Genomic DNA, 16,774 nt, shown 5'->3' on the forward strand with positions numbered 1-16,774 from the left:
CATGCATGTACCAGTACGCTCTGAATTGTAAAGTGCTACGGAATATGTTGGTGCTATAGAAATAAAAATTAAATTATGAAAAGCCACCACATATCCACAGGCACAGATCAAAAGGTGTAAATAGCAGAACATGGCAATAATACTTGTAATCATATCTATGCAACACTTACCCTTTTTTCAATTTCTAAAAGTGATCTGTCTGCAAATCTTTCTTGCCTCTGTAATATAGAAAGCTTGGGTTACATCACAGGTCAAAATTGTAGACACATTACCTGTACAATAGGTGCTGGGTCACTCCAGGAAACTCCCTTCATTGTACTGCCTCCACTAAACTAACTGTACCCCGACAGGCCAAGACACCCATTTATGTCAACTGGATTTGTAAGAATCAAACTCAAAATGTCTTTTCTTTTGTCTTGGCCTTGTCACGACAAGGGTTGCATCATTACTATAAGGATGGGGATGCCAAATCGACCTCTACAAAAGGGGTTTGAACAGTGCCTTAGCTACTGTGACTGGACAGGTGGCACAGCTTCTACATTCACTTCAATTCAGGTATACAGGAGAAATTGAGATTTTCGCCGCACTCACAGCACAATGCTCGTATAAATTTAATGTCTTATTTTATGTAGATACAGGTCAAAGCGTTTCAAGGGACTCCGCCCTCTTCATCAGGACAGAAGACCAAAGAACATATAGTGTCTATATTTATGTTCTTTGGTCTGCTGTCCTGATGAAGAGGGCTGAGTCCCTTGAAACGCGTTGACCTGTATCTACATAGAATAAAAAAAGACAAATTAAATTTATACGAGCATTGTGGTGTGAGCGCGGCGAAAATCCTAATTTCTCATGTATACCTGAATTGCCTACCTCGGGGAGCTGCAGCTAAGCACCTTTTCGGCTATTATAGGGGTTGTGACTGGCATAACCGCTATAGGTGAGTGGACTTTACTTTTATACACAAGTGGTTTTATTGGTTAAGATCCTATTGCGCTTTTCTCTTCTGCAGTTCCTGTGACTATACAATCACTTCTATAGTAGTCCAGAAAATGGCTAATGGGCATTTCTAGTCACAGCGGCCATGACACCAGTCAGAATGGGGAATCCTGAGCACTTAAGATAAATGGTGCGGTGACAAGACCTTTTAAATGGCCATTTTACTTGAAAGAAGGGAATTTTGTTTACTTACCGTAAATTCCTTTTCTTCTAGCTCCAATTGGGAGACCCAGACAATTGGTGTATAGCTACTGCCTCCGGAGGCCACACAAAGTATTACACTTAAAAGTGTAAGGCCCCTCCCCTTCTGGCTATACACCCTCCCGTGGGATCACGGGCTCCTCAGTTTTAGTGCAAAAGCAAGAAGGAGGAAAGCCAATAACAGGTTTAAAGACAAATTCAACCCGAAGAAACATCGGAGAACTGAAACCGTTCAACATGAACAACATGTGTACCCGAAAAAAACAAAAATCCCTAAGAAAACAGGGCGGGTGCTGGGTCTCCCAATTGGAGCTAGAAGAAAAGGAATTTACGGTAAGTAAACAAAATTCCCTTCTTTGTCGCTCCATTGGGAGACCCAGACAATTGGGACGTCCAAAAGCAGTCCCTGGGTGGGTAAAAGAATATCTCGTGATAGGGCCGTCAAACAGCCCTGTCCTACAGGTGGGCAACCGCCGCCTGAAGGACTTGTCTACCTAGGCTGGCGTCCGCCGAAGCGTAGGTATGTACCTGATAATGCTTGGTAAAGGTGTGCAGACTCGACCAGGTAGCCGCCTGGCACACCTGCTGAGCCGTAGCCTGGTGGCGCAATGCCCAGGACGCACCCACGGCTCTGGTAGAATGGGCCTTCAGCCCTGAAGGAACCGGAAGCCACGCAGAACGGTAGGCTTCAAGAATTGGTTCCTTGATCCACCGAGCCAGGGTGGATTTGGAAGCTTGCGACCCTTTACGCTGACCAGCGACAAGGACAAAGAGTGCATCCGAGCGGCGTAAGGGCGCCGTGCGGGAAATGTAGATCCTGAGTGCTCTGACCAGATCCAACAAATGCAAACCTCTCTCAAATTGATGAACTGGATGAGGACACAAGGAAGGTAATGTGATATCCTGATTGAGATGAAAGGGGGATACCACCTTAGGGAGAAACTCAGGAATCGGACGTAGAACCACCTTGTCCTGGTGAAACACCAGGAAGGGAGATTTGCATGACAGCGCTGCTAGCTCGGACACTCTCCGAAGAGACGTGACCGCTACTAGAAAGGCCACTTTCTGTGAAAGACAAGAAAGGGAAACATCCTTCATAGGCTCGAAAGGCGGCTTCTGGAGGGCAATTAGAACCTTGTTCAGATCCCAGGGCTCTAACGGCCGCTTGTAAGGAGGGACGATATGACAAACTCCTTGCAGGAACATGCGTACCTGAGTAAGTCGTGCTAGGCGTTTCTGAAAAAATACAGATAGCGCTGAGACTTGTCCTTTAAGGGAACTGAGCGACAAACCTTTTTCCAACCCGGATTGCAGGAAGGAAAGAAAAGTAGGCAATGCAAAAGGCCAGGGAGAAACTCCCTGAGCAGCGCACCAAGATAAGAATATCTTCCACGTCCTGTGGTAGATCTTGGCGGAGGATGGTTTTCTAGCCTGTCTCATGGTGGTAATAACCTTTCGAGATAATCCTGAAGACGCTAGGATCCAGGACTCAATGGCCACACAGTCAGGTTCAGGGCCGCAGAATTCAGGTGGAAAAACGGCCCTTGAGATAGCAAGTCTGGTCGTTCTGGTAGTGCCCATGGTTGGCCTACCGTGAGGTGCCACAGATCTGGGTACCACGATCTCCTCGGCCAGTCTGGAGCGACGAGGATGGCGCGACGGCAGTCGGCCCTGATCTTGCGCAGCACTCTGGGTAACAATGCCAGAGGAGGGAACACATAAGGTAGCCGGAATTGCGACCAATCTTGAACTAAGGCGTCTGCCGCCAGAGCTCGGTGATCGTGAGACCGTGCCATGAAAGCCGGGACCTTGTTGTTGTGCCGTGACGCCATCAGGTCTACGTCCGGCATCCCCCAGCGGCGACAGATCTCCTGAAACACGTCCGGGTGAAGGGACCATTCCCCTGCGTCCATACCCTGGCGACTGAGGAAGTCTGCTTCCCAGTTTTCCACGCCTGGGATGTGAACTGCGGAAATGGTGGAAGCCGTGTCTTCCACCCACGTCAGAATCCGTCGGACTTCCTGGAAGGCTTGCCGACTGCGTGTTCCACCTTGGTGGTTGATGTACGCTACCGCTGTAGAGTTGTCCGACTGAATTCGGATCTGCTTGCCTTCCAGCCACTGCTGGAAGGCTTGTAGGGCAAGATACACTGCTCTGATTTCTAGAACATTGATCTGAAGGGTGGACTCTTCCTGAGTCCACGTCCCTTGAGCCCTGTGGTGGAGAAACACTGCTCCCCACCCTGATAGACTCGCGTCTGTCGTGACTACCTCCCAGGATGGGGGTAGAAAGGACTTTCCTTTCGACAAAACGGTGGGAAGAAGCCACCACCGAAGAGATTCCTTGGCCGCCTGAGAAAGGGAGACGTCTCTGTCGAGGGACGTCGACTTCCCGTCCCATTGGCGGAGAATGTCCCATTGTAGTGGACGGAGATGAAACTGCGCGAAAGGGACTGCTTCCATTGCTGCTACCATCTTCCCTAGGAAGTGCATGAGGCGTCTCAAGGGGTGAGACTGGCCTTGAAGGAGAGATTGCACAGCTGTCTGTAGTGAACGCTGTTTGTCCAGCGGAAGTTTCACTATCGCTGAGAGAGTATGAAACTCCATGCCAAGGTATGTTAGCGATTGGGTCGGAGTCAGATTTGACTTTGAAAAGTTGATGATCCACCCGAAACTCTGGAGAGTCTCCAGCGCAACGTTCAGGCTGTGTTGGCATGCCTCTTGAGAGGGTGCCTTGACAAGTAGATCGTCCAAATACGGGATCACAGAGTGACCTTGAGAGTGCAGGACTGCTACTACTGCTGCCATGACTTTGGTGAAGACACGTGGAGCTGTCGCCAGCCCGAAAGGCAGAGCTACGAACTGAAGGTGTTCGTCTCCTATAACAAAGCGTAGAAAACGCTGGTGCTCTGGAGCAATCGGCACGTGGAGATAAGCATCCCTGATGTCTATAGATGCTAGGAAATCTCCTTGAGACATTGAGGCGATGACGGAGCGAAGGGATTCCATCCGGAACCGCCTGGTTTTTACGTGCTTGTTGAGCAGTTTTAGATCCAGAACGGGACGGAATGACCCGTCCTTTTTTGGCACCACAAACAAGTTGGAGTAAAAACCGTGACCTTGTTCCTGAAGAGGAACGGGGGTCACCACTCCTTCCGCTTTTAGAGTGGACACCGCTAGCCGCAGAGCCTCGGCTCGGTCGGGAGGTGGAGAAGTTCTGAAAAAGCGAGTTGGAGGACGAGAGCTGAACTCTATCCTGTACCCGTGAGACAGAATGTCTCTCACCAAACGGTCTGTGACCTGTTGCAGCCAAATGTCGCCAAAGCGGGAGAGCCTGCCACCGACCGAGGATGCGGAGAGAGGAGGCCGAAAGTCATGAGGAAGCCGCCTTGGTAGCGGGTCTTCCGGCTGTCTTTTTTGGGCGTGACTGAGTACGCCAAGAATCTGAGCTCCTCTGATCCTTTTGAGTCCTCTTGGACGAGGAGAATTGGGACCTGCCTGAGTCTCGAAAGGACCGAAACCCCGACTGTCCTCTCCTCTGTTGGGGTTTATTTTGTCTGGGTTGAGGTAAAGATGAATCTTTACCCTTGGAGTGTTTAATGATTTCATCTAAGCGCTCCCCAAACAGTCGGTCACGAGAAAATGGCAAACTGGTTAAACACTTTTTGGAAGCAGAATCTGCCTTCCATTCTCTTAACCACAAGGCTCTGCGTAAAACGACGGAGTTGGCGGATGCCACTGCCGTACGGCTCGTAGAGTCTAGGACAGCATTAATCGCGTAAGACGCAAAAGCAGACATTTGAGAGGTTAAGGGTGCCACCTGCGGAGCAGATGTACGTGTGACCGTGTCAATCTGTGCAAGACCAGCTGAAATAGCTTGGAGTGCCCATACGGCTGCGAATGCTGGAGCAAACGACGCGCCGATAGCTTCATAGATGGATTTCAACCAGAGCTCCATCTGCCTGTCAGTGGCATCTTTAAGTGCCGCCCCATCTTCCACTGCAACTAAGGATCTAGCTGCAAGCCTGGAGATCGGAGGATCCACCTTGGGACACTGGGTCCAGCCCTTAACCACGTCCGGGGGAAAAGGATAACGTGTGTCCTTGAGCCGCTTGGAAAAACGCTTATCCGGATAAGCGTGATGTTTCTGGATTGCGTCTCTAAAGTCAGAGTGGTCCAGAAATACACTTAATTTACGCTTGGGATACCTGAAATGGAATTTCTCCTGCTGTGAAGCTGTCTCCTCTACCTGAGGAGCAGGGGGAGAAATGTCCAACATTTTATTGATGGACGCTATAAGATCATTCACTATGGCGTCACCATCTGGTGTATCCAAATTGAGAGCGGTCTCAGGATCAGAATCCTGATCAGCTATGTCCGCCTCATCATACAGAGAGTCCTGCTGGGACCCTGACCAGTGTGATGAAGTCGAAGGCCGCTCATAGCGAGCTCGCTTCGGCTGTCTGGGACTGGCGTCCGTGTCAGAGTCATCACCCTGGGATGCAAGAGACACCCCCGGATCCCGGAGCTGTTCCGACTGAGGGGGACCAGGGAGCAATGAGTTAACAGTGTCCATGGCCTGAGTTACTGGTCTAGACTGCAATGTTTCAAGAATTTTAGTCATAGTCACAGACAATCTGTCAGCAAAGACTGCAAACTCCGTCCCTGTCACCTGGACAGTATTCACAGGAGGTTCTGCCTGGGTCACCTCCAGCAGAGGCCCCGGCCGAGCAAGTGCCACAGGGGCCGAGCACTGCACACAGTGGGGGTCAGTGGAACCTGCCGGTAGAACAGCCCCACATGCGGTACAAGCAGCATAGAAAGCCTGTGCCTTGGCACCTTTGCTTTTTGCGGTCGACATGCTGATGTGTCCTCTGAGTAATCTAGGAGGGTATATAGCAGAGAATCTCCAGCGACCGTACAGTGCAATGTAAAGCTGCAAGCATAAAATACAGTATACACTTCGGCACCAGTGGGGGTCAGCCCTTGAGGGCAGCTTACCGCCCGCTGAAAAGCGGGTGTGTGGGCACCAGAATCCCTTGTCTGGGTCTCCCAGTCTCCTCTCTCCAGCTCAGACTGCACGCAGGAATGGCTGCCGGCGTCCTGTGAAGAGGGGCGGACCGTGGGCGTCCTCAGAAAAAGTGCGGGAAACTGGTGTCCCACTGTGCCCAGTGTGAGGGCTGGAGTATGCAAAGCAGACTCCAGCCCTCTGCGCTGACATTCTGCACAGCGTCCCGCCCTTCCCCTGACTGGCAGGCCTGGGGGCGGGAACGAAACGAAACTAGGCCGCAAAAGCCGGGGACTCGAGTAATAAGCGCGGCCGTGATATATGCACGGCCAGCGCGGAAGTCCCCGGCGCACCACAAGTCCCAGCCGCGCCGCAGCGAAAATGACAGCGGCGGCCGCGCGGCAGTTTCAAATACATGTCCCTTCTCAGCCAAGCTGTAGATAGGACTGGCACCAGCGCGCAGCGCTGTTGTCCCCGGCGCACTAACACACCCAGCAACGCTGCGGTGTGCGCGCGATATGTACGGGGACACAGAGCACCTTGACGTAGCAGGGCCTGTCCCTGACGATACTCAGCTCCATTCCAGCAGGTTTTCCAGGGCTGTGGATGGAGCACGGTCTCAGTGCCTGGAGACCGGTAAAATCCCACTTCACCCAGAGCCCTAAGGGGGATGGGGAAGGATGCAGCATGTGGGCTCCAGCCTCCGTACCCGCAATGGGTACCTCAACCTTAACAAGCACCGCCGACAAAGAGTGGGGTGAGAAGGGAGCATGCTGGGGGCCCTATTATGGGCCCTCTTTTCTTCCATCCGACATAGTCAGCAGCTGCTGCTGACTAAACAGTGGAGCTATGCGTGTATGTGTGCCTCCTTCGCACAAAGCATGAAAACTAAGGAGTCCGTGATCCCACGGGAGGGTGTATAGCCAGAAGGGGAGGGGCCTTACACTTTTAAGTGTAATACTTTGTGTGGCCTCCGGAGGCAATAGCTATACACCAATTGTCTGGGTCTCCCAATGGAGCGACAAAGAAATTAGTTTACAATTGTTTAGGATGTGGATACCTCTGCTAACTTTTTACTTCTATGCATGCATTGTGTGCTAAAAATCCGCTAACCAATTTGCAAAAATGTTTAGTCCAAAGTACAAGTGGGGGGAGGGGAGACACTGTCCTTACCGTTAAGCTATGTGCCCATGTGGCGTATTTTCATGTAGTTACGCTGCGATTTGTACCGCAGCGTAACTGCATGCGTCCTGCGTCCCCAGCACAATCTATGAAGATTGTGCCTAATCCATGCCCACGTGGCGTATTAGAATGCAGCGCTTCGGCTGCTGCCAAATCGCTGCGTTCTAAGAAGTGACATGTCACTTTTGTGCGCTTTGCATGCAGCCCCACGCTCTGTCTATGGGAGGGGCTGCATCCAGAGCACATGAAATCGGCAGTCACCGAAGCTTCAGAACAGAGCTTTTCAGCTGCACTCTGAAGCGCACATGCAGTGACGTTACGCTGCTGTGCAGAGCGCACACACGTGGGCACATAGACTTAAACACTGCATAAAATACACAGCACACTGTGACTATACCCTTAAAGAAACACAGTTCAGCATACTCTTGGCTTTCCCTGTCCCATACTGCAGCCACAAGTCACGCATGGCATGTGCCTCCATCTAATAGACATGGTGCTGGTGACAGTGTAAGGTAAAGCAACAAATGTAATGTTTGCATAAGGCATAGGATGCAAACAATCATTAAGGGGACCAATCAGCTACTTGCTTATTAAAGCCAAATTACGTTTCTAGGCAAAAATCAGAACTGTAGTGCACTGAACATTAGACAACTATCCTGTTAATGTGTGGCATTCAGAAGTATACAGATTTTACTAGAACTTCTAAACTTTCTAAATAGTCATTAAACTCTTCCCACCAACGTGCGGCAGTAGCGTTTACCTAGCTGAGTGTTTTTGCAGAAACGTTCTGATTTCATCAGGGCTCCTGACCGCTCCCTGAACTTCCCCTCACGTCTCGTAGTCAGGACGAATACTCACATCCAATAATAATGGAACGTGCTCGGATCACAGTACCCAGCCCGACTGACAATTCTAACCAGAGCCATCTGCCTAGCAATTCAAGCATAGTCTGCATTTTACACATGTAGGAATTCAGTCTTAGAGATAGCAGAAGGGAGTGGGAGGGGGGTTATACAAAGATCTGCATTGGAAAGTGGAGAGCATCTCAGGAGGCACACAAAATAGGCTACAGACAAGGAGGAATGCGTACGGAGAGGAAAGAAGAATGGTAATGGAGCCGATCTAATACATGAAAGCGAGGACTGCAACATACTACACTGTGTTCCAAATTATTATGCAAAAAATATTTTCCTAAACTAACTTTATGAATTGCAGTCAGTGTTACTTTCCAGTCATCTACTATTCGAGTATAATTGAAATGGTTTTGATCAAACTGCCTAAGAAAACAGTATATTTTTAACAATAATAAACACTCAAAATGCATGTTCCAAATTATTATGCACAGCAGAGTTTTCAACATTTTTATTTTGAAAAACAAAATGGTCAATTGCGACATTATAAGCATTATCAGCTTATTACAAAATGAAATCAAAACAGTTTGCAAGTCAAAACTTAATTCTAGGTGATGTTACATTTGCACATAGGACCCCTTGTTTGAAAGAAGCTTCTGAACTCTCTCGTCCATTGAATTTGTCAGTTTTTGGATGGTTTGTGCTTCAATTGTTTTGCATGTGGACAGAATATCCTCCCAGAGCTGTTGCTTAGATGTGAACTGCCTCCCGCCATCATAGACACTCCTTTTGATGATGCTCCAGAGGTTCTCAATGGGGTTGAGGTCAGGGGAAGATGGTGGCCACACCATATGTTTGTCCTCTTTTATGCCCATAGCAGCCAGAAATACAGAGGTGTTATTTGCAGCATGAGACTGTGCATTATCATGCATGAAAATGATCTTGCTGCGGAATTCACGGTTCTTCCTCCTGAACCATGGCAGGAAGTTTTAGAAACTCCACAGATTATGGAGTTCATCTTTACCCCTTCTGAGATCCTAAAGGGGCCGACAATCTCTCTCCCCATGATTCCAGCCCAAAACATTACTCCACCACCTCCTTGTTGGCGCCTTAGCCGTGTTTTCATGGGGTGTCCATCAACCAGCCATCCTCCACTCTATCCATCTGGACCATCGAGTGTTGCACGGCACTCATCAGTGAACAAAAAACAGTTTGGAAGTCAGTCTTCATGTATCGTTTGGCCCACTGGAGCAGTTTCTGCTTGTGTGCAGTGGATAGAGGTGGTCGACAGGATGGCTTACGCACAGCTGCAAACCTCTGAAGGACCCTGCATCTTGTTGTTCGGGGGACGTTGGAGGCACCAGCAGCTTCAAAAACTTGTCTGCTGCTATAACAAGGCATTTTAGCAGCTGCTCTTTTAACCTGATGCAATTGCCTGCTGGAAAGAGTCCTCAATTTTTCCTTATCAGCACGCAGACGTGTGTGCTGTGAATCAGCTACATACTTCTTGATTGTGCGATGATCAGGATGAAGTGTCTTTGCAATGTTGATTGTAGTCATGCCTTGACCTAAATACTCCACAATTTGTTGCTTCTCAGCATCCGACACATCCTTTTTCTTTCCCATTTTGGCAAAAAATGCAGGCTGCTTAATAATGGGGAACAGCCTTCTTAAGTAGTCTTGCCTTTATTTGGACACACCTGCCAAACTAATATGCACAGGTCTCTGCAATTGCATTCAGTGATATAAAGAGCCCTGACACATCACCAGCAATGAGTTTACATGACAAACAAAACATTTCTGACCTTATCACTCCTAAACTCTTTTTGGATAATAATTTGGAACACAGTGTAGACATACACACACTTCACACCCAGCATGTATTACAGGGAGATACACTCCTACAAGACAAAATATGAACCTGGAACAAGTCACAAGCTGCATATCAAGGGATCTGAAACAATGAAGAAATCAGGACTGCTGTCAAACTAAGGTGTTGTCCACTGCTTGAACAACCCCCTTCTCAATCACCATATTCCCCCAAGTAATAATAACCGCCTGTCTTCACCTTAAGTGCCATTCCGGTAAACACTAACATGTAAAACTCTTTTTCATTTTCATGTCACGTTTTAAAATGGCATTTAAAAGGGAACTTGTCAGGTCCGATAAGGTTATTAACAGACACATATAAGATTAAACTGCACGGTAATAGCATTATGAAAGTGCCCGACCTGCTGTACTGAAAGTGCGGCAGCTGGGAGAAAAGTCACTTTATTTCTCCCGGGAGCTGCAGGCTGTCAGTCATGCAGAGCAATTATAGTCCCCACTGACAGTACTGAGAGGCGGTTGTGAGCGTAGCCCAGCACTGACAGCAGGCTCTGCACGGATACATTGCAGAGTTGGCCGTCAGTGTCTGGGCGTGATTACAACAGCCGCTCACAATATAGGGAGAGATAACCAATTGCTCCGGAATGCCTACGCAACTGAAAGGCCACAGCTCTACGGACAAAAAGTTATTTTTTTCCCCAGATGCCACACTTTCAGAACAGCAGGTTGGGCACTTTCATAACGCCATTAACCAGCAGGTTAATAGTGTTATCGGACCTGACAGGTTCCCTTTAAAATACTAAAGCACAGTGATATGTTCACCAAGATGAAATGATTAAAAGCTTCATTCAAACCTGTGTGGCTTTTTCAAGTTGTAACTTAAGCTCTGTCAGCTCCAGGTTGGTGTCGTGCAGCTGGGCCTTCAATTTCTCATTTTCCGCCATAATCTGTTCATATAGCTGAATCAGGTAGAAAAATGAATCTCTTAGTTACAGCCTGAAATTGTGAACTCCAAGTAATCAAGTATGACTTTATTGGAAAATATAAGTAAAGGAGAGGCAGCTAAATAAAGCTTCTTAATCAAGTTTCCCCCTTAGAGGAGCCATACAGAAGCCTGTCTTACCTTTTTAAAGTCTGTGGAGTCATCTTTATCTAATCTGCTATGACCAGGCTTAATCCGTTCTAAGTAACTGGACGACCCAATATTGGATTCATATCGGTCAGTTGATAAAACACCAGTACTCCCGGTTGTATACCTAAGAACAAATCCAAAAAGCTAAGAATTGTGCAACAGATCATATACAAATACACAACTCTACAGTAGGTCAGTACCTCTGTCAGTGATAACTGTGCTAACCCATGAAGATCAAATAATGCTGCTCAGTAAGCCGTATACACATATTGACTGAAAGCAATGCTCTGTCCCACCACAAACCCCATTCTATGAGTCAGTACGCACTGTCAAACGCTGAATGGCGACCATGCAATACTATTGAGGCCAGTGCAGGGAAAAACGTCTGACCAGAAAAGCTTTTGTCTGGCAAAACCAGCTGTTTGCCAGGAATGTCTAGAGATGTAACCCTCAGTAATCACTGATCACCACAGCAGCCATCTCAGGGGAAAAGGGAGTAACAATTTATACCGATTATGCTGCCCATTGTCATGTATATAAGGTTGTGTTCATATCAAGCGTCAACCTAGCATCAGAAGTATACATAGGGAGGATTTCCCGATATATACCTCCGACCTATGGCACCATACATGCATGCATCTCTTAAAAGGTTCCAATACTAATTGTACACCACATAGTATTCTTTGTATGACCATAATGCCCCAGCACAGAGAAAACACTATACGGGCAAGAAAAGGTATTAAAAGATATAAAAAGACGTATACTGAGGAGGTAACAACAATATAGGACTCGTGCATAATGACTTCTGCAGACGTCCGAGCAAATTTGGCTGATTTCAGATCGCAATATACAGACTTGCCATGGAGCAGAATGTCACATCCTCATAAATACATGACTATGTCATGCTCCGGTCAGGAGAGCCATGGCCAGTCCGTATATTTGAGTCTGCAATCATACCGATTTGTACGGACGTCTGCATGAGCCCTTAAGGGTACAGTCTCACTAAACGACGTACCAGCGATTCCGACCACGATACGACCTGGTCAGGATCGCTGGTGCGTCGCAACATGGTCGCTGGTGAGTTGTCAATCAGGCAGATCTGACCAGCCACCAGCGACTCCTGTAATGATGCTGCGCTTGGTAACCAGGGTAAATATTGGGTAACTAAGCAAAGCGCTTTGCTTGGTTAGCCGATATATGTACCCTGGTTACCAGCATACATCGCTTAGCGCTGGCTCCCTGCACACGTAGCCAGGGTACACATCAGGTTACTAAGCAAAGCGCTTTGCTTAATTACCAGATATTTACCCTAGCTACGTGTGCAGGGAGTCAGCGCTATGCGGTGTACGCTGGTAATCAGGGTAAATATCGGGTAACTAAGCAAAGCGCTTTGCTTAGTTACCCGATATTTACCCTGGTTACCGTACACTGCTTAAACAGAGTCGGTGCTCGATGGTCTCCCGCCATCAAACACGCCGATGTGTGCTGCACAGCGGGAGACCAACGAGCAAAAAATGAACCAGAACAGTGTGTAACGATCAGCGATTTCACAGCAGGGGCCAGGTCGCTGCTTAGTGTCACACACAGCGAGATCGCTGATGAGGTCACTGGTACGTCACAAAACCTGTGACTCAGCAGCGATCTCGCTAGCGATCTATGTGAGAAGTACCCCTTGGGTGAATAAGACTAGATTATGTGGAATGTAAACATGGTATTAACAGAATAAAAAAATATGAGAAAGCAACTGATTATAGGAGAATAGAAATTGTAAGTAAGCACTTGGAGAGCTCTTTCCCATTGACACAATCTCCACATTAGCATATAAACAGCTCATCTAGGGTGTCTGTCCAAAGCCAGTTTGAAGGTCAACGGTTCCAATCATTTGCGAGGGATGGAGTATTATGGGAAGCAGCAGGATAAAAGGAAAGATTTATGGCAAAAATACACATGCAAAGGATGGCTACAAGCAATTCTTGTATAAAATGCAATGTAATACTTACCGCGATGTGTTATCAGTCTATGGAAAGAGGGAAAAAGAACAAAGAATTAAAAATAACAGAATGGCCCAGTTTAGAGGTAAAGCATAGCCCAGTTTTTGCCTAGAAAATGTTGGCGAGAGTACAACATAAGCTTTGACTCTTGGTTATAATTCAAGGAAATGCCAATTCCTTTCAATACTTCCTAGAACTAAATAACAGGTAATTTAAAAAAAAAAAAAAAAAAAAAAAAAAAAAAAAAAAAAAAAAAAAAAAAAAAAAATCGCATTTACAGAATTTGTGTCTGGTTACAGTATTTCCAGGTAACAGTGCATATATAATCGCTCTATAGCAAGACACTTAGGGGTGCTTCACACACAGCGAGCTCGCTGCCGAGATCGCTGCTGAGTCACGCTTTTTGTGACGCAGCAGTGACCTCATTAGCGATCTCGCTGTGTGTGACACTGAGCAGCGATCTGGCCCCTGCTGCGAGATCGCTGCTCGTTACACACAGCCCTGGTTCGTTTTCTTCAAAGCCGCTCTCCTGCTGTGACACACAGATCGCTGTGTGTGACAGCAAGAGAGCGACAAATGAAGCGAGCAGGGAGCAGGAGCCGGCGTCTGACAGCTGAGGTAAGCTGTATCCAAGATAAACATCGGGTAACCAAGGTGGTTACCCGATATTTACCTTAGTTACCAGCCTCTGCAGCTCTCACGCTGCCTGTGCTGCCGGCTCCGGCTCTCTGCACATGTAGCTGCTGTACACATCGGGTTAATTAACCCGATGTGTACAGCAGCTAGGAGAGCAAGGAGCCAGCGCTCAGTGTGCGCGGCTCCCTGCTCCCTGCTCACACTGGTAACTAATGTAAACATCGGGTAACCATACCCGATGTTTACCTTAGTTACCAGTCTCCGCAGCTTCCAGACGGCGGCTCCGTGCAAGCGCAGCGTCGCTTGCACGTCGCTGCTGGCTGGGGGCTGTTCACTGGTCGCTGGTGAGATCTGCCTGTTTGACAGCTCACCAGCGACCATGTAGCGATGCAGCAGCGATCCTGACCAGGTCAGATCGCTGGTCGGATCGCTGCTGCATCGCTAAGTGTGAAGGTACCCTTAGACTAGGGAAGATCAAAACAGATTTAAATGGTTGCCAAATCCTGTAGTATTAAATCATGTTAACTGGTTTGTCAAGATCCCATAAAACGTCTTGGCAATCCAGGTTAAGCTGGTGTCACACTAAACGACAGCGACAACGACGTCGCTGTTACGTCACCATTTTCGGTGACGTAACAGCGACCTTGTAAGTCGCTGTTATGATCGCTGCTTAGCTGTCAAACACAGCAGAAGCAGCGATCATAAGGTCGCTGTGCTACATGTTCAGAGAGCAGGGAGCCGCGCTTAGCGCTGGCTCCTTGCTCTCCTGCAGCACACATCGGGTTAATTAACCCGATGTGTGCTGCAGCTACATGTCACAGTTCAGAGAGCAGGGAGCCGCGCTTAGCGCTGGCTCCTTGCTCTCCTGCAGCACACATCGGGTTAATTAACCCGATGTGTGCTGCAGCTACATGTCACAGTTCAGAGAGCAGGGAGCCGCGCACACTGCTTAGCGCTGGCTCCTTGCTCTCCTTGCTACAGTATGCATCGGGTTAATTACCCGATGCATACTGCAGCCACATGTCACAGTGCAGGAGCCGGCACTGGCAGCAAGAGCGGAGGCTGGTAACCAGCGTAAACATCGGGTAACCACGGAAAGGTCTTCCCTTGGTTACCCGATGTTTACGCTGGTTACAGCTTACCGCAGCTGCCAGTGCCGGCTCCTGATCGCTTCATTTCGTCGCTCTCTCGCTGTCACACACAGCGATGTGTGTGTCACAGCGGGAGAGTGACGACCAAAAAATGAAGCTGGACATTCAGCAACGACCGGCGACCTCACAGCAGGGGCCAGGTCGTTGCTGGATGTCACACACAGCGACAGCGACGGGACGTCGCTGCAACGTCACAGAAAATGGTGACGTAGCAGCGACGTCGTTGTCGTCGTCGTTATGTGTGACACCAGCTTTAGTCTTGGGTTTCTCTTGGATCTACGTGGCTGACTAGTGACCTTTTGTGTGCTTGTTAGCATTCTTGAGCGGCTGCCAGGTTCAGGGCTATGCTTTACACACCAGCAAGAATAAACTGCTGAGAGGAACCTGTGAAGTCTGTTAATCCTATTTACACAAGACATGGCAGAAAGAATGACTGTCACAAAAATCCCAAACATCCTGTCCTGTAAGCAGTTTTGCCTATGTTTATGCAAGCTACATTACGAGCACACGTATTAGGAAATGCCTCCATGCACGTGTTAGGTCAAAAATGAGGAAACTACATGTTAAATAAAGCAGATCTACACTGTGAAAGGCTTTTAATTTAGGCATATCGCCTAGAAAATGCTCACAGCCCCTAGTGTTTTAACAAATTTCTGGAACACCAAAAACATGTTAAAGTGTGTATTGATCAACGTCTGAACCAGGAACGCCACAAACCATAACATACTGTGAGGAATATGAAGTCCTCTAGTAGAGAGTCATCAGAGAAGCATTTTTTGTCAATGAAAACCCTCCCATGCGATTACTCACCCTAATGTCCCTCCTATTCGTGGTGTCATCCGTATCTGATTGATGGTCTTGTTCATTTTCGTCACTCTGTAAAAGAAGGGAATTTTGTTACTTACCGTAAATTCCTTTTCTTCTAGCTCCTATTGGGAGACCCAGACGATTGGGTGTATAGCACTGCCTCCGGAGGCCACACAAAGCATTACACTAAAAAGTGTAAGGCCCCTCCCCTTCTGGCTATACACCCCCAGTGGGATCACTGGCTCACCAGTTTTAGTGCAAAAGCAAGAAGGAGGAAAGCCAAGAACTGGTTTAAACAAATTCACTCCGAAATAACATCGGAGAACTGAAAACCATTCAACATGAACAACATGTGTACCCGAAAAACAACCAAAAATCCCGAAGGACAACAGGGCGGGTGCTGGGTCTCCCAATAGGAGCTAGAAGAAAAGGAATTTACGGTAAGTAACAAAATTCCCTTCTTCTTCGGCGCTCCATTGGGAGACCCAGACGATTGGGACGTCCAAAAGCTGTCCCTGGGTGGGTAAAGAAATACCTCATGTTAGAGCTGCAAAGACAGCCCTCCCCTACGGGGAGGCAACTGCCGCCTGCAGGACTCTTCTACCTAGGCTGGCGTCCGCCGAAGCATAGGTATGCACCTGATAATGTTTGGTGAAAGTGTGCAGACTCGACCAGGTAGCTGCCTGGCACACCTGTTGAGCCGTAGCCTGGTGTCGTAATGCCCAGGACGCACCCACGGCTCTGGTAGAATGGGCCTTCAGCCCTGATGGAACCGGAAGCCCAGCAGAACGGTAGGCTTCAAGAATTGGTTCTTTGATCCATCGAGCCAGGGTGGCTTTGGAAGCCTGCGACCCTTTGCGCTTACCAGCGACAAGGACAAAGAGTGCATCCGAGCGGCGCAGGGGCGCCGTGCGGGAAATGTAGATTCCGAGTGCTCTCACCAGATCCAACAAATGTAAATCCTTTTCATACCGATGAACTGCATGCGGATAA

The 16,774-nt window shown here is 48.2% G+C and overlaps 1 protein-coding gene across 3 annotated transcripts in view; it reads right to left on the reverse strand.

Moving 5' to 3' along the window:
- PPP1R12A (protein phosphatase 1 regulatory subunit 12A) overlaps positions 1-16,774 on the reverse strand; it is a 234,743-nt gene that overhangs the window by 40,329 nt on the left and 177,640 nt on the right. For all 3 annotated transcript variants that reach the window (XM_075344940.1, XM_075344941.1, XM_075344939.1), the window contains 5 exons: positions 15,785-15,850; positions 13,197-13,213; positions 11,188-11,320; positions 10,919-11,023; positions 171-218 (listed from right to left, as the gene is read on the reverse strand). In XM_075344940.1, coding sequence (XP_075201055.1) covers positions 171-218; positions 10,919-11,023; positions 11,188-11,320; positions 13,197-13,213; positions 15,785-15,850 — 369 coding nt within the window. The remainder of the gene's footprint in view (positions 1-170; positions 219-10,918; positions 11,024-11,187; positions 11,321-13,196; positions 13,214-15,784; positions 15,851-16,774) is intronic.

This window comes from Anomaloglossus baeobatrachus, chromosome 4 (genome assembly GCF_048569485.1).
Source record: "Anomaloglossus baeobatrachus isolate aAnoBae1 chromosome 4, aAnoBae1.hap1, whole genome shotgun sequence".
In the NCBI taxonomy this organism is placed as follows: Eukaryota; Metazoa; Chordata; class Amphibia; order Anura; family Aromobatidae; genus Anomaloglossus; species Anomaloglossus baeobatrachus.